At 43.5% G+C, this 26,498-nt stretch overlaps 1 protein-coding gene across 2 annotated transcripts; it reads left to right on the top strand.

The window, feature by feature from the left end:
• The first annotated feature begins 847 nt into the window (after positions 1 to 847).
• Positions 848 to 19,485, top strand: SFT2D2 (SFT2 domain containing 2). Of its 2 annotated transcripts, none has more exons than XM_006124632.4 (8): positions 848 to 1,050; positions 2,916 to 3,002; positions 4,170 to 4,255; positions 7,127 to 7,208; positions 7,807 to 7,842; positions 7,934 to 7,992; positions 10,723 to 10,752; positions 13,197 to 19,485. In XM_006124632.4, the coding sequence occupies exons 1-8, from the start codon at positions 988 to 990 to the stop codon at positions 13,234 to 13,236; spliced, it is 483 nt and encodes a 160-aa protein (XP_006124694.1). In that variant the 5' UTR covers positions 848 to 987; the 3' UTR covers positions 13,237 to 19,485. The 2 variants fall into 2 exon arrangements, with proteins under 2 accessions (XP_006124694.1, XP_006124695.1); XM_006124633.4 differs by lacking the exon at positions 848 to 1,050 and adding an exon at positions 1,426 to 1,585.
• Positions 19,486 to 26,498: the final 7,013 nt, after the last annotated feature.

Here is a 26,498-nt window from a genome sequence, read left to right on the forward strand (position 1 = left end):
AATAACAGGAACCCAGAATTTATAACAGGAAAAAGAAGGGAAGAAAAATAGGGGGCAATGGTACCTGTCAGTTGTAGTACCTGTGCTAATGAGGCTAATTGAGTGGGCTGGAAGTGTCTCATACTTAGCTTTTGATGTAAATGAGGAGTTAAATGCAGGGAAGGTTGGATTTATAACCACATCTAGTTAATGTCTTTGATCAAGGCCAGGAAAACAGTGGTAAATTTGCATATGAAGGTTAATTCCCCACTCTCTCTGTAATTGGCCTGTGATATTTCTTTGTAGAAGGATGGCTGCTTTTAAATTCACGACTGAGTGCCCACGTAGGGCTTATGTGGGTTACCATTTGTGATGTCTGAAGCCAAACAGTGAGGTTTATTACGAGATCAAAAATACTAAATGTTTGCTGCTTTTCATTTGCACCGTTTTTGAGCCTTTGGATTAGCCTTGCGACCCATTTCTCAGCATTTTCCCGTCACACCGATGTCTAGAAACTTTTAAAACAAAACTTATTTCAGATTCTCGCAGCTCCGGAGCCGAGGCGTTAGGGAAAGCAGCCGATATTGGGAAATTTGCCATAAAATCCTAAATTGGCAACGCCGCGTTGGGGGCAGTTCTGCACTGGGCGATGCGAGGGCGCAGAAAAGGAGCAGCTCGGCCACTAGGTGCCTCGGCATGGGCGCCAAGGGCCCCGCTCTGGGGGTGCCGCACACCTTTCTGCAGGCAGGCGAATACAGTCCAGACGGCAGCTCCCAGCACGCATCGCGCAGCGGGGCGGGACTACATCTCCCAGCAGGCACTGCACCGGCTCAGCCGCGGGGTTGGCTGGAAGGGGGCGAGTTCCTGGCCAGGGTGCGCGCTGGGGCTTGTAGTCCCGGGGGCGGGGAGTGGAAGGGCTGGCGAGCGAGCAGCCAGGTAGACGGGGTACAGAAGCGAGCGGCGGCGCCAGCAGCAGCTGCAGGGTGGGGGGGCCGCGAGCCGGGCAGGATGGACAAGCTCAAGCGGGTGCTGAACGGGCAGGACGCGGAGGACCAGGGCGGCCTGAGCGAGGTAACGCCCCCTCCCTCCGTGCCCCGGGGCGGGGCTGGTTGGGGGCCCCCAGCAGGGGAGGGAGGCTCGTTTCAGGGACTGGGGGGGGGGGGGGGACTCCTTCTGCTCCCCCCCTCCCGCGCGGCCAGCCCAGGAGTGGGGGGGTTGCAGTGAATCCTTTGCAGCAGGGAGCGGTGCCCGGCCAGTCCCCTGGGGAGCGGGGTCTGGGCCGTGGGCAGCGCCAAGCCTTTGGGGGGGGGCATCGCACGCGCGCTTCAGCTGCTGCCTAGTGGTTCGAGACGCGCCCCCGCCTCCTCCAGCTGCTCTGACTCACTTTGGGGGGGGACGTGCGAATCCGCAACTGCGCTGTCGCCTTGAGCTCGGGCTCCAGCCTCCTGGGCCCCGCCGAGGTAGTTCCTGTTGTCAGTGTAAATAAACTGTATCCGTACTCCCAGCAGAGTGTCGGAAGGGAAAGAAATGTAGCCACCCGCCTCTCGCTCTCTGACTCACCGCATTGCTTTCCTCTTAGGCAATGTCAATCAGTTTCATCCTATGGGTTTGTTTTCAGCTTCGGAGCGCTGCCTTGTTTGGGTTTCAAACACTGGGAGGAGTGGTGGTTTGTTTCTTTTAAAAACTAGTTTCTTTTACAAAAACATCGTGTACACATTTTTGTTGGCTTTTTTTTAAAGCTACTTCCTGCATAGCTTTAGACTTGAGCCAAGGTTGATGCCACACAACTTTAAACATAAAGGGTCTTAATTATTTAAAGACTGGTTTGTAGGTGGAAAGGTGGCTAAACTTCCTGGAAACTAATTGGATTTAAATGATTTCCATCTGAATGTAAAGGGGTATTCATAAATTCTTGCTGTTCAGTGGACCCAGCTGGGTGTTTATGGGTGGAAAATATGTTGCATGGATTTTCACTTTGACTAGATAGGTGAAACAGAAGCGTTCTGTTCCATTTTGGTAATTGGAACATAGAAAACAACAGAAAGCAAATTGTGGTGCTGCTTATAAGCTGCTTTTTCTATCAGAACTTTAATGGAATCTCCCTGAGTTCACTTCCAGTGAATATCAAAATAAAGGGTGGGAGAGGGGGAAATTAATAGGTAATTAAGAATGTGGTGATAGCCATGGTGTTGCAACTTCACTGCAGCTGTGAGGTAGTGTAGATACTTCTTACAGTGACAGAATGGGGTTTTTTTTCCTACTCTGTGGTAAATCCACCACAACTAGAGGCAATAGCATAGCTAATCTTATGGAAGAATCTTCTGTGGACCAATGTGTGTACCAGGGCTAAGGCTGGTTTATCTACTTTTTTCAGATGTGGATTTTTTTGCACACCTTAGGGAGGTAATTAAGGTGACCTTAGTTTTAGGTGTGGGACCAGGCTTTAATTGGGAGATGAAGAATATATATTTGCTGAGGTAGGTATGTCTCTGCTAATAGAAGAACAGGAAAGGTTAGGTATAAATATAGGTGACTGACAGACTATATAGCATTATGGCAAACTCATCATTTATTGAAGACCTCATTTACTTTGGGAATTCTGTTTGCAATATGGTTTCAAAACTGAGCTCTCTGATAGCAGTATTGCTACTGAACATTGATTCATTTTTTATTTATTTGATGTTCTAATGGAATATCTTTCAGGTAGTTCTTAAATTGTTGATGAAAATTAGGGATGTAAAATTCCAATTAAGTGGTTCGACATTAAATTGAACCGGTTAACTGATTAAATGGGAGGTGTCAGGGTGGGGGGTGGTTAAAAGTTATCCACTCACATCTCTAATGGAAATAGAGCTATAAGGTTTGTTTGGTGAAGTTGGGGCACAAGGTAATGTATTAAAGGATATATGTCTCCGTTATTTGTGTTTGGCTTCCAGATTGTTGATGCATCTTCATTAAGCTGGGGCACGAGAGTGAAAGGCTTCATTGCTTGTTTTACTATAGGAGTTCTGTGCTCTATCCTGGTAAGTCCTTGTCTGTGTGTCAGCTTCTGCTCTAGAAGGAGGCTCTGTTTGGTGTGCTCAGTAACTTTTATAGCACATCTTATCCCAAAGTGGATAACAAAAAGATGTACAAACTGGCCCTAGTTCTGCAAGCTGCTTGAGACTTTGGGCAGGCATCTGTGTTGGCAAGGGAACATGTTGAAATGCAGCTATAAAATAAAATCTAAACAAACTAGAAATGAAATGGCCGGATCATCTCCTTGCTCTCTAATTTGTGTAGAAATGGACGATGTGTGTTTCAACATGCAACTTCTGTGGAATGTGATTCTTAAGTACCAAGAGGAATGATGTGAGAGGCTATGTGGTATGGGAGTGGTAAACTAGTGCTGGATTGCAGGTAGGGAATGGTATTCAGGCCAGGCAGGAGGACTGAGCCAGGCCATACTAAGGATTCATCTACCTAGGCAAATTGAGGGATTGTGTGGTAGTATGATTGTCAGTCTACAAAGGTCAGATCAAACTGTTATAACAGAGTCAATAGGAGCACTTTTGTTATAAACAGTGCCTGACATGGCAAAACTGATCTTCAAGATGGAACTACATTGTTTTGTATTGTATTCATATAGCCTATGTTCCTGCGAGGGATCTAAAAGCTTAACCCGTAAGCCTCACCCTTTTAATGGGTGAGGATTACCAGCTCTGTTTAACCGGTAGGGGCTGAAGCAGCTCCCTGCCTGACCCAGCCTTGTGTGGCCATCATCAGAGCAGGCAGTCCCATTCCTACTGCACCAGAGCGTCCTCTCAGGGCTGGCACATGCTGCCTGCCCTGTTTCCAGGGAGGTGGCTTCACTGCAGGCTGTGCAGTGTAAAGCTTATTTAAGAGTTCTATGCAACCCATGGTGTGTGTCACTGCTAGGATTTTTAGTGGTTATAAGGTTAAATTTTTAAACACATTTTTTATGTTTTTGCAAGGGGGGAAGGAACCCTCTGGAACCCTTGTATAAAAAAAGGAGACTGGGTTCTATCAGCAAGTGAAATGCTCTGCTCTGTAAAGAATGCAAACAAACACAAACCAACTCTTGTAATTACTTTTAAGTTTAAGTTTGCTAGTGCTTCTGCAGTGCTGCTAAAGAGACTAATTGGGGCTATTTTGGTTGCAACACATCATAACATTTTATTCTTTTTCAGGGTACTTGCTTGCTATGGGTGCCAAGGAAAGGACTAATTCTCTTTGCAGTATTTTATACTCTGGGGAATATTGCATCCCTTGGAAGGTAACAGATTTCTATAAATTAGTTATCTGGTATAAAGGCAGAAAATGAGAACAGAAGGATGGGGTGTGAATGTACATGTACTTGTCAGTGATAGAAATGATGGGCTGTTGGGATGAATGTTCACGTCTATCTCTCTACAAATTGCTATGAGTCAGAAATAATAAGAGGGACAAATATGACTGATTTTTAAATACTCCAGTTTTTGGAAAAAGAAACCGTTTCAGCTAGCATTGTCTTTCCTGTTTGAATCCTATATTGTCGGGATATACTGACTGAAAAAAGAGGAGTAAAATCTCATTCTTCCTGTTGGGGTCAAAAAGACATCTACATAACTTACATATGGTTTAGTGCATTGTTGTTTTCTACACTTTCCTCTGAACCCTCATCTATTAGTCCATGCTGGAGACAGTCAATCATCTGACTAGATAGACCAATGGTCTGATATGACACATGTTGAAAAGACTTTTGCTGTGTAGGTTGTCTCAGTGCCCTCCCAAGAGACCTGTGCATCATTGTAAATAGCTCAATGAAGATCTCTTCTCAATGTGCAGCTGACATTAAAAAAACAAACAAACAAGATGTTGAAAGATGTAAGGAATAGGGTGGCAAGTAATATAGAAACTACCATAATGCCATTACTTAACTCAAAGGTTCAGCCTCATCTGGAATACTGTGTGCTACAATGGTCACCCGATCACAAACCGCATACTACAGAACTCGAGCTATAAAGCTTCATTTGTTAAGCTGGGACACAAGCTGATGTGGTCAAGGATGTGTGGGTGGCTAATTTTTTTTATCCTTTACTTTTCAATCCTTATTATATAAAGATAGCTTTTCTTACATGAAAGAGATGTGAGTGATCAAAAGCAGGAAAAACTTTCATGTGGAAAGGATTGAAAAGATTGGAATTGTTTACCTTCCAAAGAAGATCATAGAACTGGAAGGGACCTCAAGTGATCATCAAGTCCGTTCTCCTGCCCTTGTGGCAAGACCAAGCACTGTCTAGGTCATCCCTGATAGATCTCTACCCAATCTGCTCTTAAATATCTCCAGAGATGGAGATTCACAAACTCCTTAGGCCATTTATTCCAGTGTTTAACCAACTGGGCAGTTAGGAAGTTGTCCAATCTAGGGATGTAAAATCCTGTGTAATTGGCTAAATTAATTGTTTAACTGGCGAACCAATTAAAGGAGGGTGGCCAAGCAGGGGCGACACATGACCGAAGCAGCCCCTGTTTGTAACATGACTGGGCTTGCCATGGGCAGGGGCTGCTCCAGATAGCCGACACTAGTGGGAAGCTGCTCCCCTCTCACTGGTTAACCGGAATAGGTAAGCCTCACCATTAAGGGTTAAGCTTACTGGTTAACCTTTCACATCCTTAGTCCAATCTAAGCCTTCCTTGCTGCGGTTTAAGCCCATTGCTCTTTGTCCTATTAGAGGCCAAGGAGAACAATTTTTCTCCTCCCTCCTTGTAACACCCTTTTAGATACTTGAAAAACGCTATTGTCCCCTCTGAGTCTTCTCTTTTCTAAACTAAAGCCCAATTCTTTCAGTCTTCCCTTATAGGTCATGTTTTCTAGACCTTTAATTATTTTTTTCTTCTCTGGACCTTCTCCAATTTCTCCACATCTTGCTTGAAATGCGGTGCCCAGAACTGGACACAATACTCCAGCTGAGGCCTAATCATTGCAGGGTAAAGCAAAAGAATGACTTCTCATGTCTTGCTCACAAGCACTCCTGTTAATGCATCCCAGAATCATGTTTGCTGTGTGTGTGGTGGTTTGTGTGTGTTTTGCAACAGTCACACTGTTGACTCAATTAGATTACTAGAGGGAATGTGATACAAATATTAAGTAACAAATGTTCTAGACAAGTTAGCAATGGAAAGCTTATTCTCCTTGTCTCATAACATAAGAATTACAGGACACTCAATTAAAATTCAACGTTGGGAAATTCAAAGCCAATAAAAGGGAATATGTTTTCATGCAATGTGTAACTTGACTGTAACTCATTATCATGTGTCGTGGGGGGGGGAGATGAGACTCCTCCATCATCTCTGGCATACAGTAGAATTAGTCATGCCAATGACTGTGGCTTTCTTAGGTATGTGCCATCTGACTGATCTTTAAAGGAATACTCTACTTGGCCAATCCTCTCTCCTCATCTGTGGCTGGCTTGGCATTTTTCTTCTCTCCTGCCACCTCATCTCTTCTATTATATTGCATCTTGGGCTGCTCTTGCTGATGACAGGTGGCCATTGCTTCAGTCAACAGGTGGGAAGAGGAGTCCTCTTAGAATCAGAGAGAAAATTAATAAACTAGCTTGACAAAACAAGCTAAGATTTTAATACAAATTTAAATGAAAATTTGATCAATAATTTAATCTGAACCACGCTGTCTTTAAAGACAGCTGAGTCTGATGGCACATTTAGATTGTCATGCGTTTGTAAGTAGTAAACTTATTGACTCGTTTGTGTAAATGCAGTCTAGATATGTCAGGGATCTCATTCAGCAGATCAGAATGAAGGACTGGAATGGGACCCCTTTGCATCCCTATTGCAATGCTTCGACTCCATCCCTGTTCAAATCCAAATTACAAATGTCAGCAATTGCTTCTTCCCAAGACTATCTTTGTTTGGTGCCCACTTCTCAGGATGTATTTTCTCCATTCTCAGTTGTATCCTGATTTTTGTTTTATAATACTGCCTGGCTACCTCGTGCTATCCGTATAGCAAAATTGCTATGATAACATAGATACCAGTGCCTAATATAGTAGTGACCTTCAGTGCCAGCATGTTTAGTTAGGGAACCTGACAATCTAATTTTGTTGCTGTGTGTAGATGTTTTACGTGTCTGTTTTGCTTGTTACAGTACTGTTTTCCTTATGGGGCCTATGAGACAATTGAAAAGAATGTTTGAACCCACTCGTTTGATAGCTACTATTGTTATGCTAGTAAGTATCAAAGAATTTTGTTTTAACTTGCACTAAATGGGTACTAAATCAGTACAAAGTAAACAGTAGTGCTTTGATTCAGTTACGTTTCACTACACTATTCTTAAACTTTCTGGTTTTATGGCTGTTCTTAGCACTGGAGGTGTACATTGTTAAAACACTGAAAGATCTCATGTTCTGAAGAGCATGGCCTAAATAAGGCTAATATAGTACAAGGACAGTGTTTCTGGAGCATGAAGTAGAATTGTCATCAAGGGGTTTGGTAGGTGATGCAGAAGTGGTTTTGGAGAAATCTGACCCCCACAAACGCACATATGGGCAACGTGAAACACAATGCAAATACAAGATTGAGGGTTATTAAAAGAGGGGTTTGGGATGAAACAAGTGTAGGCAGACATAAATGTTACATGATAGTGTCAGCCCTCTTAATCTCTTGTTCTTACCTATTCTAGCTGCTAGTTTCACTCATTGGTAAAATACCTGTAGATGGAGTTTCATAAGAAGGTACTTGGAGATCTTAGTCATTCTTGGATGGCTTACATCTTGATGTATAATCGAGTAGTTCCTATTTTAACTGAAATTTCCTGTTTTCTTCCAGCTGTGTCTTGTACTAACATTGTGCTCTGCCTTCTGGGTGAGTATGTGGGTCTTGCAGATAGCCTACATAGGCTAGCAAATATATATGCTTAATATTTGATTGCATTATTGTTCTGTGTTTCTTCCAGTGGCACAACAAGGGACTTGCTCTCATCTTCTGCATTTTGCAGTTTTTTGCCTTGGCATGGTAGGTAACTTCCCTCCCACCCCCCAATAGAGGTGGCTTTAGCCTCGGAATTCAATTCAAGCATGCTGTACTTAACTCCTTTTGGACTTGGATTTTGAATTGCATCTGCAGCAGCACTCTTTGTTCTGGCACTACAGCTGTATTGCAGGCCTGGTGCAAAGGGGAAGTCCTGGGAAGGAGTGGGGGAGTATGACAATGTGTACTTGGGTTTGGCTCTGGCTGCAGGCATTTTTAGCTTGGCACAAGGGGATGCAGCATTGCTCAGGTTTAGCGCCATTGGCTTTTGTGGGTGCAGTTGAACCTGTGAACCCTGGCTGCCTCTGCTCCTCCCCATCCCCACCCCAAGTAACCTGGATTAAAACAAGCTTCAGTTAATAGATTGTCAGGGGACTATAAAGTATGAATTATGATAGGGTAGTTCTCCCTTTCCTGTAGCCAAACAAACATGAACCACCTATGAATCCTAATAATCTAATCTTCACGAGTGGTTGTTGGGGATGTACTGGTGTATTCATTTCAATGGTTAACTGATGAGTCTGGGCTGGGGTGGGCAAAATGGCCTCCGCGGGCTGGATTCAGCCCGCCAAGTGGGTTGATCCGGCCTGTGGAGGCCCTGCCATGCCCCCAGGCCAAGGCAGGCAGGGTGGGGGCAGGACGGAGGAAGCTTCATGCGCTCCCCGCCCCTAAGCTCTGATTGGCCTGGGGCTGGGAGGAGTGCATGAAGTTTCCTCCGCCCTACCCCCACCCTGCCTGGAGCATGCAGCACTTGAAAGTGCTGCATGCTCCTGGCAGGGCGGGAGGAGGCTTTGCATGTTCCCCCCGCCCCCAGGCCAATCGGAGCTTGGGGGCAGAGAAGCACATGAAGCTTCCTCTGTCCTGCCCCTGCCCATCGAGGAGCACACAGCACTTCAAAGTGCTACATGCTCCTGGCAGGGTGGAGGAAACTTCATGCATGTCCCCAGACCCCCCTAATTGGTCTGGGGGTGGGGGAGCATGCAGAGCCTCTTCCCGCCCTGCCAGGAGCATGGGTGTCTAGTGGGAAGGTGTTGCTCTATCAGGAGGCTTGGATATACTCAGTGAAGCCACACCGGGTGCATAAACATAAGAGGTTTTATTGCCAAAGCATATTCTCCCTTACAGCCTTCATGCGTTACTAAATACGTGCTTCTCAGTGCAGAGAAGCAGGCAATTAAGCAAGCAAATGAGCATTCAGGTGAGCAAGGATTCAATGCTTAGGCCCCTTCAGCTACCGCCAGTCCCAGGTCCCCCTGTCTGTGCTCTTGAGGGCTGGTAGCAGGTGCTGCTCCGGTGTGGGGAATTCCTGGGCATCCACGCAGCCTAGATCCACAGGTGGGACTGACCATTCAAGCAGTGCCTTTTGGCTGTTTTATAACATTCTGAGAAGCACAAACCATTCACAGGCAGATTCTAGCAAGAAGCACCGTGGCTATCCCATTCCCAAACATGTCCTTTGGCTTAATTATCTCACAACTTGTTTATGCAGCTAAGGAGGCCTTGAGCCAGCTCATCACTGGTTAGAACCAGCCCGGCTCCAGCCGAGCCACTTACAAAAAACAGCAGGGGTAACTAACAGTTGCCCCCTGACAGAAGGGGGGGCAAAGGGGCTCCTCCATCCCCCAGACCAATCATGGTCTGTGGGTGGGGAAGCCTGGGAGCATCCTGGCCCCGCCCCTTCCATTTTAGGCCCTGCCCCTACTGGGACAGCCCGTGGTCCCCGGCCAAAAATTATTGCCTACCCCTGGATTGGGCTCCTTGATTAACCCTTATGGTTACACATCAGCTCATCTCCCCTGCTGTGTCTGTATCAGAGGCAGCAGAGCAGGCAGGAGCCAGTACTTGCGGAGAGCCGTCTTTTAATCTGGTTTGCCAGGAGCACCGGCTCCCGCAGAGCTGCCTTCCCTGCTAAGAGTGACCACTGAAGAGTAACTCTTATTATTTCAGTAAACACGTAACCACTGAAAGTTTCAGTGGTTATATGTTTACCAAATTAATAATAATAATAAACCTCTTTAACATCCCTATTGGTTGTCCCACAAGGCGTTGGAGATCAGATGGCCTGTCTGCTCTCTGCTCTAGAGTTCCATTTTGGAATGGGCTGAGAACAGCACCGAGTCCCTCTCAGAGTCTTAAACATTTTAGAACCAGGAGCAGGGTTCCCTTGGTTGGGTCAGTTTGCATTTGCCCATTTAGCCCTCCATTTTACACTAGCACTTCCTTTCTGGATGTTATTGTTCTTGGCCGTTTTCTTTACTTTCCCTGCTTAAGGTCAAAAGAGCTTATAGCTGTTTCTTTTTAATTATTCTGACTTCCATACAACTTCCCAGGTTCATTGATATAGATGCTGTAGGAATAAAAGGTTCACTGGGTGGTGTTCTCACTAGCGAGATGACTAATCCTACTTGTCCTGGGGCTTGATGCATATAGGGTTTCAGAGGGGAAAATTTTTGATGATTAACATTTTTATATAGAGCTGTAGCCTTGCTGTGCTGCTTCATTGATTTAACAAAGATGTCTTCAGGAGCACGGTTGAGGAGCAGCTTGCATGCCTGTCCACTGCCTGCACTGGAGTTGCTGCTTTCATGTGCACTGAGATGCATCTATCTTTGTTCCCATGTGGTGTGGGAAGGAGTTGTTGCTTTTATGTGTGACACTTATGTAATCTAAAATGAATGGTAGCTCAATTTTTTTAATATTCTCTTCCTCTCTTAGGTACAGCATTTCTTTCATCCCATTTGCAAGGTAAGCTTGATTTCTTTCCTTATTGTATTAGTGAATATCTAGTAAAGGTTATCGTACAGTTAACTCCCCCATAAAGTATATAACTTTAAAAGGGTTATGATAGTTTTTTCTGAATGACCATAGAGTGGATTATAAATTAAATACCTAATTTTTTTCACCTGTAACTGAAATATAGCCATCCCTGGGGTGAAACATGGCCACTGGGGACTAAGAGTGCCTCCTTCTGAAAAGTCTTCAGGGAGGGGAGGGAAGAATTGGAGGTCCCAGTGTTTGCTGGCTTTTTCTGCTGAAACTCAACTAATATTTGTTTTACAAATGTTGCATGCACCGAAAGGTACGCTGCGTGCCTCAGAATGCAACCTATAGGTGCACAGGACTGTTTGAATATGCTGTCAAATCTCATGTGTTAAACTCTCCATCTTCTTAAAAGCCACCTGTCAAGCTTGTCCTGTCAGGTGCCAAACCCACCCAGATCCCCAGTGACAAACTGAATGGTCTTCACACCTGTAGAAATCGTCCACCCTGCCAGACGAAATGTTGGCACATCTCTTGAGGGAGATGTCCTCTGAGAGCAGAGTTGAGAATTGCTCACTTGATCCTGAATGATCTCTTGCAACATGTCTTAGCTCCTTATGGTTGTAGTAAGTTGAGGGTTAGTAACATGGAGTCAGCAGGCCTAAATCGAGGCCTGTAACATAAAAACAGCAACAGGCCTGCAATCTAGTGAGCAAGACTTTGATTCAGTAACACAGGAGCCAAGAAAGAGGCCCTATGGATAATGGTGTAATTGTGTAAGGTAGGTGGAGCATGGAAGGACACAGGGAGGACTGTAAGCCAAAGGAGTAGCGGAACCTCTTAATAAGAAATGTCTTGGTGCAAAGACTCCCCAAAAACTAATGCACATACTGACCTAGGTTCAGGACGGGATTGAGATTGACAGCATGAAGGATAGTAAGTAAGCCCCTCTTCCGTAAGGTATGGGGTGGTAACTAGGCAACAGGGTAGTAACCTGGTATGTAAAGAAGTGATGTAAGTTGTTTGTACATATCTATAAAAGGACACTGCAAATGATGCACAGTGGCTGACTGGGGGGGAGGAGGGGGCGGGGTGCTAGCGGTGCACTAGGCACCTGAATGGCAAGTGTCGGTGCCTAGACTTACAGAACGCACAGTGGCTTAACTCTGACTAATCGCTGTTAATATGTTATATTGCAATAGACCTGCTAAGTGTTGGTACTTTGTCAACATGGGCCGTAATGTACAGTGGTGTAGCATTGTAGGATCTCTGATACCAACTGTTAGAGCTTCGCATTTGACAATAAACCTGCTCGATTGATTTCAAACCTTGCCTGCATCTGTCATTTCCGGGTGCTCTGAGATCTCCTGTGTTGACCCAAGTGCACAGGGTCTAACATTCTAGATAAAGGGAGCACTGATAGTTACACATGCAGCTGAGAGTTTATCATCACTGAAGGAGTAGAGGTCCTGTCAGGAGCACACTGGGACAACCCCGAGAACACTGACCAGACACTGAACCATTGACAGTACGGACCACTGACAGTACAACAGTGGTTACCAGTCTGTTCCATCTTGTACTTAGAATACGTCTAGACTTAAAATGCTGCATCCATGCAAGTTCAGCACTTCAATGAAGACACTCAAAGCTGACGGGAGAGAGCTCTATCAGTGTAGTTAATCTATCTCCCTAAGAAGTGGTAGCTACATCAGTGGGAGAAACACTTCCACCAAAATAGCGCTTTTTACACGGGAGGCAGAAGGGGTTAGGTTGGTGGATTTTTCATACCCCTGAGCGACATAGTCATACTAATGTAGATCTGTACTGTAGACCTGGCCTTAATCTCAGTGCACAAAGTCCACTTCACCCCTGAATGAAAGCATCCACACAGGTGTCTTAATTCCTGGGCATTTAATTCACTACTGTGGTTGATGTGCCTTAACTTTCCTGAGTGTTTCCAAATAGATATAATCTGGAATGGAATCCTAAGAATTACCTTTTGAAAACATAAGCAATAGTCGAAAATACTAAAATGAACAATGGGACTGAACTAGTTATCCTGTGGGAACCTTAATTTAGATTTTCTTAATGCATTTCAGGTTTCCTTTTAATACTTTGTATGCTTACATACATCTGTGTCCAATTCAAAATCCCCTCTTCCTCCCTCTCCTCCCCTCAAATACTTCAGACAGGTACTTAGGTGTATCTCTCACTTAAATGAAACTTCCAGCTGTCTCCACTGTGTACCTATTATACAGGTTGCATACATGTGAATGTTGCAGGGAGGACTCCTACAGCCTTATTCACAGAATGTTACATTGTGCAGGAGTAAAATGTTTAAATCTTCAGGCAGGCTGTCTTAGTTACTGCAATGAAACATTTGTGGAAGCAGTCCAGTCATGTTGGTATTTCTCTCTCTTTCCCCACAGGGATGCTGTGAAGAAATGTTTTACTGTTTGTGTGTCGTAACAGGTATATGGGCTGTCTTGCAACGTTCCAGGAAGTACATTAGAAATATGCGAACCATTTTGTGTGTATCTTCCTACTTGTCTTAACACATGCCTTGCAGCTTGTAGTGGGAGGCTGCTTATATTAAAATCAGCACATGCAGGCACCTGTAAACAATTACATCAGTCAGAATGATGAAGTGATGCTTTCTGTAACATTTAGTCCAGCTCAGCTGAGCTGACCTCTAGAATTGAGTTTTGTTGTTTTAGATAAATTAGGCAAATCTCACAAACTGAAACAGATAACCTTTAACGAGACATTGTTAGATTAAAAATGAGTACCCCGCTGGTGTAAAGCAACACAACTTTGTTGTCTTCAAAGGAATTCTAATCAATTTATACCAGCGGAGGATTTGTTGTATACTAAGAGATCAGACCTGCAATTTGTGACCTCCTAACTCTGAAATAACTTTAAAATCTGTTGAGATTTTTGTTTAATTTTTGTACTGGATAGTGAAACTCCTGGTCTGTTGTTGCTTTCTGGCTCTCTTTCAGGAGCTCAGCACTGCAATGATTGTATTTGTAACACTACCAGAGAAGGGTTAAGTCTAAATGGGGGAAAACTGTTTTACTGAATATTCTTGAGTTTCATTTCTTTACCGAACTACTAATGTTTGGGTTTAAACTACTGACACCGTGTCTGTAAAATCTGTGTGTCTCACACTCACACAAAAGCAATTGATCATCACTTGAAAGTGCTAAGAGTTCAGTGCAGCCAAGGTCAAATGAGAGGCCCTTTTACTCATTAGGGACCTGATTTCTACAGCCTGCCTGCCACAGCTTGTAGTATCATACAGCAGGGCATGGAGCTGCATTTCTCGCATCAGGTTAGGTGCCCATCCTGTTCCCAGCTGTAAGATGGGAGAAACACACAAGCCAGGACTTGGTAGAAGAACAAAGGAAGAACAGTCTCAATCTGTGATCAGAAAACTCAGAGGTGCTTTCTAAATGGTTTTTGTGTGTACTTTACTTTAAAATAGGAAAGCATTTCTATACATCCTTTAAAATATCCCCCCCACACGCGTGCGCGCTCACTCTCTCTCACACACACACACACACACACACACAGGCAGAATTAGTGTTAGAAAAGGAAGAGACACTTCTTCTAGCTTACAGCTCTCACTGGTTCATAACATTTCTCTGCACAGGGATAAGAGATCATTTAAATCCCCCTGCAATTCTAATATCACTTTGTGGACCAGAAGAAATGCATAGCTGTATGATCTTCAAGCCTCTATATTCTGAGGAGAGTGATAGTAACCTCTGCTTGCTATCAGTAAGGAAATGAATGCAGTTTATGCAGTATTAAACTGCCAACTTCGAACAAATTATACCTAATGGTTGGGATTTTTGACACATCAGGTAGTTCCAAAACCACCTTAAAGAAACCATCCTCTTTCTCTGTGCCCTTAGCCAAATTCTTTTGTGAGTCACTGTTTCCAAGCTATACAGTGGTTCATTGGAAAACTTGGTATCATTCAGTCCTTGGACACTGCCTCGTATCTCTGTTGGATACATCCTTACTTTACTGGTACCAAAGCTTATCTTTCATGTTGTGGGCTGGGACCAAGTTCTGGGAAGATGATGATCAGTGAGGTTTTGTAGATGACTGCAAAATATTGGTGCCTTTTGCAGGGTTTATCTTTTTGTCCCTTAAGGCCTTATCTGCCCCACCGATACAACTACATCAGGAGTCTGTTCGCAACTTATAACCCAAGGGCAAACATTCTAATTTGTAACATAGATAGGATGTTACCCATGGCTCATAACCAAATTAACCTTGGTCAGATCAGCAACTAAACAGTGCATCAGCCTAGTGAAGGAAACCGGTTTCATGGCATCCAGGAAATTTTACTAGAATCTGAGGAGTTATGTAAAAAAACCCTCAAACCCAAAGTGTCCTTCAGTCATTCTAGATAGCTTTAGGGCTTTCCATTGTCTTAGAATCCTCTTCAAAGTCCATCATCCAGTTTAAATGGATATCCATGGGCTTCTTGTGGCTAAAGTTACTTTTTAAAAAAAATAATTAAGAACAGACCTTTAAAAATGTGCCCCAGCTATGCTTGAAAGTATGGATGAGGTATCAAAAACACGTTCCTCCATAGTTTTGTCTTTGAGAAGAAAAGGGAACTTAATATGCTGACTCCATTATTTTCCCATGCTTCATCCTTGAAAGGAAAGAACAGTAAAGGACCCAAGATAAACTTTCCTGTTTGTACCCTCCATGGCTTTTAAAACCAGGGGTCATGATACAGCAGTAACTTCCCTTGGCCACCTAGGTTTTAGCCGATAGTATCCATCTCTCTCCTTCCCCAGGAATAGAGACTCTGCAGCCTGGGCAGATGCTCTGATCTGTTTTGCAATCCTGTTAGGTGGGGACTGGAGTGTTCTCTGAGAGAACTATCTTACTGCTGTCTTCTATATGCGGATCAGGCTGTCCTGGGGTCCCATCCACAAGACACTTCCACCAGAGAAGTGATTCTGGCTTCAGGACCTTAGTAGCATAGTGCTAAAGTGGCTGTGACAGGAGGGGTGCAAGTACTGACTTTTCCGACCACAATAGCCTTACATAGAGACTCTGGCTCCAAGTGGAACAGCCACCTCTTGACTGCCCATGGTCACTACTTGCTGAGCAGGCACCCTCTTTGGATTGATTCAGACTTCCTTTGGCACTGAGAGTGGCAGCCACATACTCTCATGAAATATGTCTCCTGGGGGAGGAGGGCAAGTGTAATAATCTAAGCTCAATTCAGTTAGGGTGTCCCTCTCAAATCATCTGCAAGTGGAGAGCTTGGGGAAAAGAAGAGACCAGGTGCCCCATTCATATTGTTGCCTATTGCTGTTCTTGAAGCTGGTGCTTGGCTAGTTGTACTGTCACTGTTAGAAATATCATTCCCCCCCCCCCCCCCCCCGATGATGAAATCCAACTTTCCACATGATTTGCAGACAAGTGGATACCAAGCATAGTTAAGCAGCTGAGTTGTTTTGGGGGAGATGATTCTCATGGGCTTCGTTAGTCTGAAAGCAAAACTCTGCTTAGACACATACAAAAGCCTTATGCATCTCCCACAGACACATTTGGTTTAGGCAGTTTGGCTTCTTTATTTCAGCTGCTTCTGAGTTCTGATTTTCAGGGAGCTGCCTTTTAAAAATATGGTTCCCTGGTTTATTATGCTTCCTTGGCTGCATCATATTGTGGTAAAAACAGAAAGCTGGGAATTAAGATGTTATGCTCCCATCTCTTCCTCCCAACTAAGACAAGTCACTTAATTTGTTTGCCTCAGTGTAACTGGGATGTGAGCTACCTCCCAGTTTGTATCCTGCCAAAGGATCCTATCCAGGTTTTTTTTAAAGAGTCTTTGCAATGTTTACAAAATGCTTCTGTAAGAGGCAATTAGAAAATCTATCCCTTAATGCCTTGCTGAAGTCCAAATGTATTTTTAGCACTCGTTTCTCTGAGGGAACTCGTAGAAAGCTCTATATAAGTAGCATGGAGCTTCTTCAACTCCCACCCCCCAAAAGTGCTGTTAATCAAGTCTATCACTATAGGAACCAAAACCACAAAATCCTGTGGTGTAGGATTGCTTGTTCCTGTTCTTCAGGTCACTCATTCCTTGACCTTTTCTGCCTTCGTAAAGGGCTAGCGCTTGCCCTGGCATGTTGCAGCAGAGCACACAGTTTCTAACTCAACCGGGACCAAACCTCAGTTTTATACACTGGCTAGAACTTTTGTATCTGCATATTAGTGACTTAGAACCTTTCTGCTCACTTTTTGGTGGAATGGTTGATTTTTATTATAAGTAGGGAATTTAGGGTTTGGAGCTATACAGTAACTTGTTACCAGCAAACCGATTGTCTGCGTGTCTTAAATTTCAGATCCACAAGCTAACTGTTTTAGATGCAGAGTTCCATCCCTGCTGCTCTTCAGTCAATAAGCTACAAGAAGTAAATGTTAATAAACAGTATCTTGTGTAGAGATGTTGAATGTCCTTAATGGAGAGAAGTCACAGAGGGGGGGGACTCAGAACTTTGAAGGAAAGGGAGAGGGCAGAGGGAGTGGAAGTATAACAACCACTTGAGGGATAATAGTGTTCATGCTATCCTCTGGTACTGCAAAAGTTTTCCATGAATGAATCCTGCTTTTGTGGTTGGGGCGCTAACTTGTTAGTAAAGTCCCGATGGAGTGTGTCTCTAATATGAGAAGCGGTCAGGTTTGTGGGTTCACCTCAAATGGCTTTGCCTAATAAAATTGCTTTATTCTATTGAAACAAAGATTTGTGACTTCCACTTACTTATTAACATCTCTGTTCAGATTTCTACTGTTTGATTGCCACTGAATACTTGCCTTGTTAGTGACACACATTGCAGTCCCATGTTTGTAATTAACCTGTCCTATTGGTATGTCTGCATACTACATTAGCCATTGCATTCTACCTGCCCTGCAAGTACACTTCATCCATTGTGGTAGCAAACAATACTGTAGTAAAAGTGAAAATAACAAAATTGGACAGTAGAATACATTCCCTGTGAACTCATTAGTACTGAAAAGGAAGCTACTTTGGTTAGTAAAGCAGCTTTCTTGTGTGTTCTAATTGGTGGTTAGCTATTCATGAGTAGTTAGGTGTCTTTCAACCACCAGGTCCATGCAGTTCCTCATATTCCGCATCTTTCTGCTGTGTGTATGCCAGGAATGCATAGAAAATAGCTTCATTCGTTTAAAAAAAAAAATCATGTGTTTGGATTTCAAAGCTTCTTCCCCTGGCGTAGCTCCTTCCTAACTTTACAACTACAAAGGCTGAGACTTTCAAAGAAGCTTAAGGGACATAGGTTCCAAACTAGCTCTCTTGGGCACACTTGAAAGTCTCAGACCTGCTTGTCTTTCATTTGCTGAAGCTGCAGTACATGTTAATACAATGCTACTTTAACATCAATAACAAAAAGCCTTAAATGCAATTCTAGCCTGGAAAATAACTTAAACCCAAAATGCCTGACTTCTCAGATTCGGTAGGAACAGAAATCAGATACGTCTTTTCATCTGTAAAGAGCACATTAATTCTGGAGGGGCTGGGACACATTAAACCTGGAAGCCTATATGCAATTTTTAATCATTCTTCAGCATAAGACCTCACTTTAATGACACATAATGAAGTGCACTTTGAATATGAGACTGCCTAAGGCTTTTTTAGTAAGAACAGCTTTTTTAGTAAGAACTACAGCCAAATTTACATGTAGAAAATATCCAGTCTTGTTTAGTAATTTTATAGCTACTTAATCATCAAGACTAGTTGATAGGCAGTTTTGAAACCCAAGGAAGTATGTTCTGTATTCTGCACCAGGTCTTAACTACAGAAAATACCTTGTAAAAATTCTTTCAAATTTCATAGATGTATGTTCCTGGAGTATGCAGCAAAGCTGTTAGGACTTTGTGCAGCATCTTGGGGTAAGTTTCATTCAAGAAACTGAAGCACTATGTCAAATATGTGTAAATTTAGGGAGAAGATTGCATCTATTTTATCTTTAAAGGAGATGCAAACTACATGCTGGGTTACACTATTGTCCACATTTTTCTATTAAAAACGCTGACTGTAAACTGCATTGTAGAACTCTGGGAAGGGAGACATATTTGACCAGCCTTTGTGTACCAGAAGATGACACTTTCTTGTATGTGATTGCAATATGCCATTTTAACCTGTTCAGTTTCTAAAAAATAGTTTTTGCAGTCAGTTCAATTCCGTTCCTATACTTTTGTCATGTTACGGTCTCCTGGTTAGGATCCACCACTATTAGTCTCTGTAGTATTCTTGTTTATGGATTCTAAAAACTGTTCAGCCAAAAAATGCTTGTCTTAATTGCAAATATGTAGGTGTTAAGATCATGGTAAATCATAACCAAACTGAGAGGGGAAGCATAGCTGCATAAAATGGGGACATTGCGTTTTAAAAATCTTGTGCCAAGCTTTGAAATATGGTGATTTTTTTTAAAGTCATTTTGTCAATTGAGATTTTTTGGTAAAACAAGATACTTGTGAAAATCTCCACTAACTGTTTTGTATTATTGGCTTCTTGACCTTTTGTATGTATCTGGTTGTTTTGTCTGACTTTGTTCAGTAAACATTTTTTAACTTATTGCAATTTTTTTCTGTAATGGAAGCTACATCCTAAGACATGTGAACATAATTGTTTTTCAATAAAGTTGACACTGCAGTAAATGATCTGTTGCTTCTCAATAATGGCTCTTAGTATTTAATTTAAATGTAGTTTTCAGTGAAACTGCAAGTGAAATTAGGTATTTCATGGACATAGAATAGTGCAAAAGGGCTTCTTTGGCTGTGTGTGTGTGTGTGTGTGTGTGTGTGTGTGTGTGTAAAATAGACGTAAATAGTTAAAATAGGGGAGGAGATATAGTGTGAATATAGGATTTGGAGCAAGGAACACTGCCTGACACTGTCTTCCTCTGATCCTGATCAGGTTCCTTGATCTGGGGGAGAGGAAAAAAAAAATCAGGTGTTTTTTAAAACACTGGTATGCTCTCATTGTTGATGCTGCTTGTAGTTGCGCTCCTAAGGAAATTTAGACTAAAAGGAACCTTTACGTGTATGGTTGTACCCATAAGGTGCTAGGTAGGCTCTGATCCATGTAGATTCTTATATTGCATACTGTAGTGTTAGTGCCTTAAGCAACATGGCTAACAACTGGTGTGTGTTCTCTCCTCTTCCCAGGGGGTGGATTATGTGCAATAAAGTGTACTGTTTATGTTCACTAATATATGCTGACTACTGTACCTGAATAGTATTTCAATGAGATATATAAAGCATTAATGTAGTTATAGAGGCCAAACTGGCTCATCTCTTTTGTTACCCTCTATACCAGTGTTTCTCAACCAGTGGTATGAGTACCCTTAGGGGTACTCAAGAGAAGTCTGGGGGGGTATGTCAGCACAACTGAAATTTGGAGAAAACAATGTTTGTTTCAAGTTTTACAGCGCTTTATTATTTTTGTACTTTTTTTACACCCAAAAATGTCATCGCCCATCCAGCTACTATTTAAGTTTAAACAAATGTGTTGCAATAGTAGAAGAAAAAAATCTGAAAACTGCAGGTACTAGGGGTACTTTTTTTGTTGGAAAAAGGGGTACTTTATTAAAAAAAAAAGTTGAGAAACACTGTTCTACACATATGCAAGTATTCCACAAAACCTTGAAGCCGAGCCTGGGTTTCAGTAGATCAGAAAACTCACTATCCGACCATACATTCGTTTCCTGATGGTAGCAAAAGAAAAGATGTTACTCCCAGAAACCTGGAAAGTGTCCCTGTGAACTGCAGCTCTCAAGCCTACTAAGGAGCAGAAAGCCATGGCAGCTGGAGCTTTGGGATGGTCAGACTGCACTGGAGCTGAGGAGCCTGCTTTCATCGAGGCAGGCAGTGAAGGAGCAGAGGAGCTGCAGATCTAGGAATAATTTTTTCCAAAAGAAAATCAAACATTTCCAACAACATTGAGAATTCTTCAGCAGGAACTTCTTAGCTTCTGGAAAAATGATTTTTTTTGTGGGACAATAAGGCTATGTCTACACTGCACAGTTATTTCAGAATAAGCTATTCCAGAATAGCTATTCTGAAATAGCATGTCTACGCTGCAGGGAAGCCTCAACATTACTGAGGCAGGCTTTCCTAATGTAGACGTGGTATCTCGATTTAGGGCTCCAGGAGGAATAACTTAGCCCCTCATCAGGGCCATTCTATTTCAAAATAGCAGAAGTGGAGCAACTACACACACCTTATTTCAAAATAGCTATTTTGGAATAGGTGTTTATTCTTTGTAGAATGAGGTTTACAGAAGCTGGAATAAGCCGTCCATTATTTTGAAATTATTTCGAAATAAGGGAATTGCTGTGTAGACGCTCACCTAGTTATTTTGGAATAACAGCTGTTATTCCGAAATAACTTTGTGTAGACGCACCCTCAGACAGCAAGGACCCAACCATCTTAAAGCTCTGTCTCAACACACATAAAGACATAGGCCTAAAGCAGGGGTGGGGAACCTTTTTTGTGTCAGGGGGACACATACAAATGAGGGGAAAAAAATCTTTGCTGAGGCAGCTCAACAGAGCCTGGTGCGGGGAGCCCAGGCTAGTAGATCTTGTGTGCTCCAGCCCTGTGAAGGGACAGTGCAGGGGGTGGGTGCTGGAGCACTGGTGTGGGCCCCCTAATGCTGGAGGAGCCCTGAACCTGAGGTGCTGGATCCAGGCAAGCCGGGGGCTGCATCTGGTCCCCAGGCCTTAGGTTCCCCACACCTGGCCTAAAGTGCTAACAGTCTTATCAAATCCCTAGAGTAAATATAGAAGGGTCCAATATGATCAACTAACCTGACTTCTTGCATAATACAGTGTAGAACGTCACCAATTATTTCCCGCATCAAACCTATGGTGTCATGCTCTTGCTCAGCCAGTCTTTTGGAAATGTATCTAGTCTTGATTTTAAGACTTTAAGTGATGGAGACTCAGCCATATTCCTAGGAAATTTTTGTTTCAGTGGTTAATTACTGTCACAGTTAAACATTTGCTCCTTATGTCTAGCCTTCAATTTCTCCAGCTTCAGTTTCCAGTGGGTGGCTCTTATGCCTCTTTCAAGTTCAGAGGCGGACATACGCTCCTCTTTTCTGTGTGTGTGGGTTTGTGGGATAGCTCCCTTTTGGGAGGAGAGATTCAGAGAAGAGTGACTTACCCCTTTCCCCAATTCCCACTGCTCCTTTTTGTTGCAGTTTTGATTTGCTTAGTGGAAGTGCCCTGTGGCAGGAGAAATTTGGTGTCAGGGAAACTAAAACTGAGAGGGTTTAATTTCTAAATGCACCTTCCCCACCATCCCAGTCTCAGGCAGCCTGGGGTGTAGTGTATGATGGTGACTGTAAGCAGAGACTCGTAAGAGATAGGTTGCCACTCCTTTTTAACTTCTTCTGGCACACCTTGTGATGAGATAGAAAGTACTTGCTGTAGGTATGATTGAGAGGAAGATTTGGGATGGGCACATTTTCATTGTTCTTTTGGCAGCCTAGGGGAGGTGTGCTCTCAAGCACCCTCTGGGAAGGGGCAGCTTTGAGGGTTTGGGGTTTTTTGGTTTCTGTGGTAGCAAGCATGGGACAATATTGACGTGACAAAAGTGCATAGGAGGTGTAGGCTGGAGCAGATGTTTCAAGGAGGTCCCTATGGCTTTTTCTTAGCGCGCGCTCTCAGGCTGACAGGGCTGTACGGCAGGGGTGGGGATCCTGGAGGCCGGATGCGGCCCCTGGCTTGTCTGTAAAGTTTGGGGCTCACCCCCAGCATTAGGGAGCCCATGCTAGTGCCCCAGCCCTGCTGCTGTTTTTTCCTCTCCCTCCTCCCCCCCCCCCCCCCCCCCGTGGGGCTGGAGCACACAATCTACTAGTCTGGGCCCTCTAGGTTCTGGTGTGCAAGGGGAATGTGGGAAGTGTTTTTCACCGTAGTTGGCAGCAACATCAGTGAAGGTTTTTTTCTTTGTTTTTGGAGGGTTTTTTTGCTTTGGACTTGTAAGTGGCCCCTCGCTGATTTTTCTGTAGGTCAGTGGTCCCTGACCCAAAAATGGTTCCCCACCTGTTGTAGGTGGATAAAGACCCTGCTTGCTTTCCATGCTGTTTACTGTAATGTCAGTGGTTAAGGTACGTATCACGCATGATTTAGTTATCACCCTCAACTTTGCAACTTGACATTTAGACAAAGGATGCTACTGGGCCCATTTTTCATGGCCATCGCTGGCTTGGCATTTAGTGTAACATGAAACCAAAGGGCAGGAAGTGCAGCTGTGATTGCATTTGCATTCAGATGTAGGAAGATTCCTACACCCATCTCTGTTTTCTTCCCAGATTGCACCAATACAATATTGCCCGCCTTGTCTTTCCAGGCTGTGGCTCTCTCTCTTATAGGAGGCATGAGGTAAATTCCCTTCCACTGTGGCTAAACACTCTTAGCACCTGCTAATTCTCCACTTCCTGCCTAAACAGGCTCTGACTCGTTTATGAGGATGGCAGGCTCAGAGGCTATGGAAAATATGGGAGGGGGAGAAGAGGTAACTTTTTTCCCCAAAGCTGCACTAGTACAGCTTCTATTTGCTTTGACTAGGATTTGGGGGGGGGGCTCAGTCCTGCAAAATCAGGACACTTCACCATAGGTGCCCCTATGTGGATTTAGAGCCTTTATCCAGGCAAAAAAACCCGAACTTTTCTTTCCCAGTATAAAAGATCCAACTACTTTTACTGCTCTGAAATATAAGAGTTTAAAAAAAGTGCAAGCTAATTTTATCCTCCCCTGTTCCTCAACTTCCCCCCTGCAATAATATTGATCGACCCTATCAGCAAGATTGTGGAGAGAAGTTCATGATTGTGAAGGGCTTCAAGGTCCTGAAGCTGAAGGGGGGAAAAATATATTTTAATCACTCAGTCCAGTCATATCTGATCCATTTTCAATTATTTTTTCCAATCCAGAATAGAATGGAGTAGTTCCATTTTTCTGTTGCTTAATATGAGCACTACTGAAATTCCAGACAATCAAGCAACAGAAGCACAAGGAGGTGGGTGGATGGTGTGTGTGTGTGTGGTGTGTGGTGTGTGTGTGTGTATACACACACTAAAAATGTTTGCCATTGCTTGGGAACTAACCCCCCAACAGTAATGAAAAGGCTAATCTCCCCTAAATCTCCTGTAGTCTAATAATCTCCCAGGGTGCTAGATCCATGATTAAAACCCCTGCTGAAAGCAGCTGTCTTTTTGTTCTTTTTAATTATAACTCCTCACTTGGTGGGTGTTGGATTTCCTGATGGTGTCCTGGCGTGTGAGGTGTTCAGTTTCGTGCGGCTGTAGGGACTGAATGTTCAGAGACGGTTACTTATTCAAGTGGTTCAATGGATATAGGGGAGACGGAAAGAGTGAGTCCTATTCTCGTGGATTTCCTTTTATCAAGAAGGGTTGTCTTTTATTTGCAAGCATGGGCCTGAAGACAAAAACCAGCTATCAAATATCAGGTGGCGAACAAGCCTTGCTAATTATTTTTTCCTTCTGTGTCTCAGCAGCTGTAGGCCAAAAAGGTTTTGAGTTTGACTGATTAAAAACTCAAAAAAGAAATAATCCATCAATGCCTAGGTAAGTATGTTCATTGTTGATCAGAAACAAATTAAAAAACAAAGATCCCCGTGAATGTTTTATTTTAATAGATTTTTGGTGCTCAGTCCCCTTTTTATCTGAGTTCCTTGGATCTATTCATTTAACATTATTTACCAAATAATTATATAGATTTGGGATTTGACATTAGCTGTTCACTGGGAGTGCCTAGTAATTTGATGTTTGAGCTGCATCAGGTACAGGTTCAACCTCTCTAAACTGGGACACTCTGGTGTGGTAACATCTGTGAAGAGTCCCAGTAGAGGGTTGCTGGCAGGGAGCACTGCGGCCGGGCTGCCAGCAGGGCAGTGGCTGCCTCGTGTACTCCAGCTGGCTGTGGGGAGGGGCTGGTGGCAGGAGGGTAGCTGGAGGCGACTGGTAGCAGGGGCACCAGAAATGACCTCCCCAGGTCTGGCAATATTCTTCAGCTGGGATTGGTCAGGGGCTGGACCAGTGAGATCCAACCTGTCGTTTTGACTAGCTACAAGTCCTATGATATTGTTTGTACACCCTAGTTGGATGAGTATAATGCCTAGAATTGAATTTCCAATACAGGCTCAAGTTGAGAAGCTAAATATTAGCTTTTGGTGCATATCCATTGTTTTCCCAACTATCCCTGGCAGTAAATTTGCGCATGGAAGGTTCTACTGGAAGTAAATGCAAATAGGGCGTGCATGTTACTCCTCCAGCCACCCTCTACCTACAACTGCACGGGGAAGACAGAGTTAAGTTTTAATGGTTGGTGAATGCAGATAACTAGCATTCTGTGTTCCCTTGTCAACGCAGCACCACACACAAGCAAATATCAGGCTTGGGCTCATTTTATTTTATATATCAAATGGAAACAAAGACTCCGCAGAGGTTTGGAAATAGAGCAGGGAGTCACGAATTCCTGTGCTCTGGTTTTGACTCCCTAGCAGCATGGAAAATAAAAGGAAGGTTCCACCCTTTAAACAAAAAGTGGAAATACGAAGTTAAATTTCCCCCAACAATCCCGCCTACTTGTCTATTATCTGCTTCCTGGCCTACAACTCATTCCATTGGGGGCAGTGAGGACATGCGAATTCCTATAAGGCATTTCTATTTCCTCCCTTACATGATGCTGGAGCCCTGGTGAGGGGTTGCTGTTAGCACCATTACATGATGAGAGAATGAGAAAGTTGCTGGTGGATCAGATACAGAATCACAGATCAGAAGAAAACTGTCTATTTTTTCCTTGAATGCAACATTTGCCAGACTTCTAAAAGCTAAGCTCCATATGACAAAAATGAAACTACCCCACCCAGAAACCCTATATTGCAAAAGGCCTTCCATCCTACGGCATCCTCAGTGCTCCTCCTACTTGCTTGTCTTTTGGGCCCCTCCAGGGGGCTGCGCCTCACACCTTGGTGCAGATCTTCCTACTATGACTCTATCACTCCTTTCTCAGATCAGTTAATGAGCTGTGGAATAATTGACACTTACAGTATTCTCTCTGAGCTCAGTAGAGAGGGATCACACCTTAGAGCTATTTTTCAGGCTGTCTGCAAATTCAAGCAGACTTGCTAGCTCAATTATGTTCACCCCACAGTTTGATGATTTTTGCAACCATAACACCTGAAGACTAATTTTTAAAAGATAAAATAAAAGCTGGGCCACTGGAGGCTTATTGAGAGGTCTGTCTGTCCCACTTCCAGCCCGTCAACTAGTCAGGGAGGGACATACTCTGCTGGCTTAATAACCCCCCAAAAATATCAATGCAGCAACAAGATTGAGATTCTATTTGAGCAAATGCCAGGACAGTTGAGCAACTGAAGTGTATTTCCCTTTGGTGACATTTTTAAATGTGGGGACTAAAAGTTTGGCACCTTGAGCCATCTCGAGGATCCATTTAAACTAGTACTTACTATGGAAGCGTTCAGCACCTGCAGCCTCCGAGTGCTGGATGCTGAAGACCTCAGAAAATGAGGCTGCTTGTTTTGATGGCCTAAATATGGATCATGGTGCTAGCTTTCGACATCTGATTCAACGTTGGTGGTCTTTGTGTTAATGCCCTAAAGAATTCTGTGGTGCTCACTTGAATATA

Source organism: Pelodiscus sinensis, chromosome 1 (genome assembly GCF_049634645.1).
Source record: "Pelodiscus sinensis isolate JC-2024 chromosome 1, ASM4963464v1, whole genome shotgun sequence".
Taxonomy (NCBI): domain Eukaryota; kingdom Metazoa; phylum Chordata; order Testudines; family Trionychidae; genus Pelodiscus; species Pelodiscus sinensis.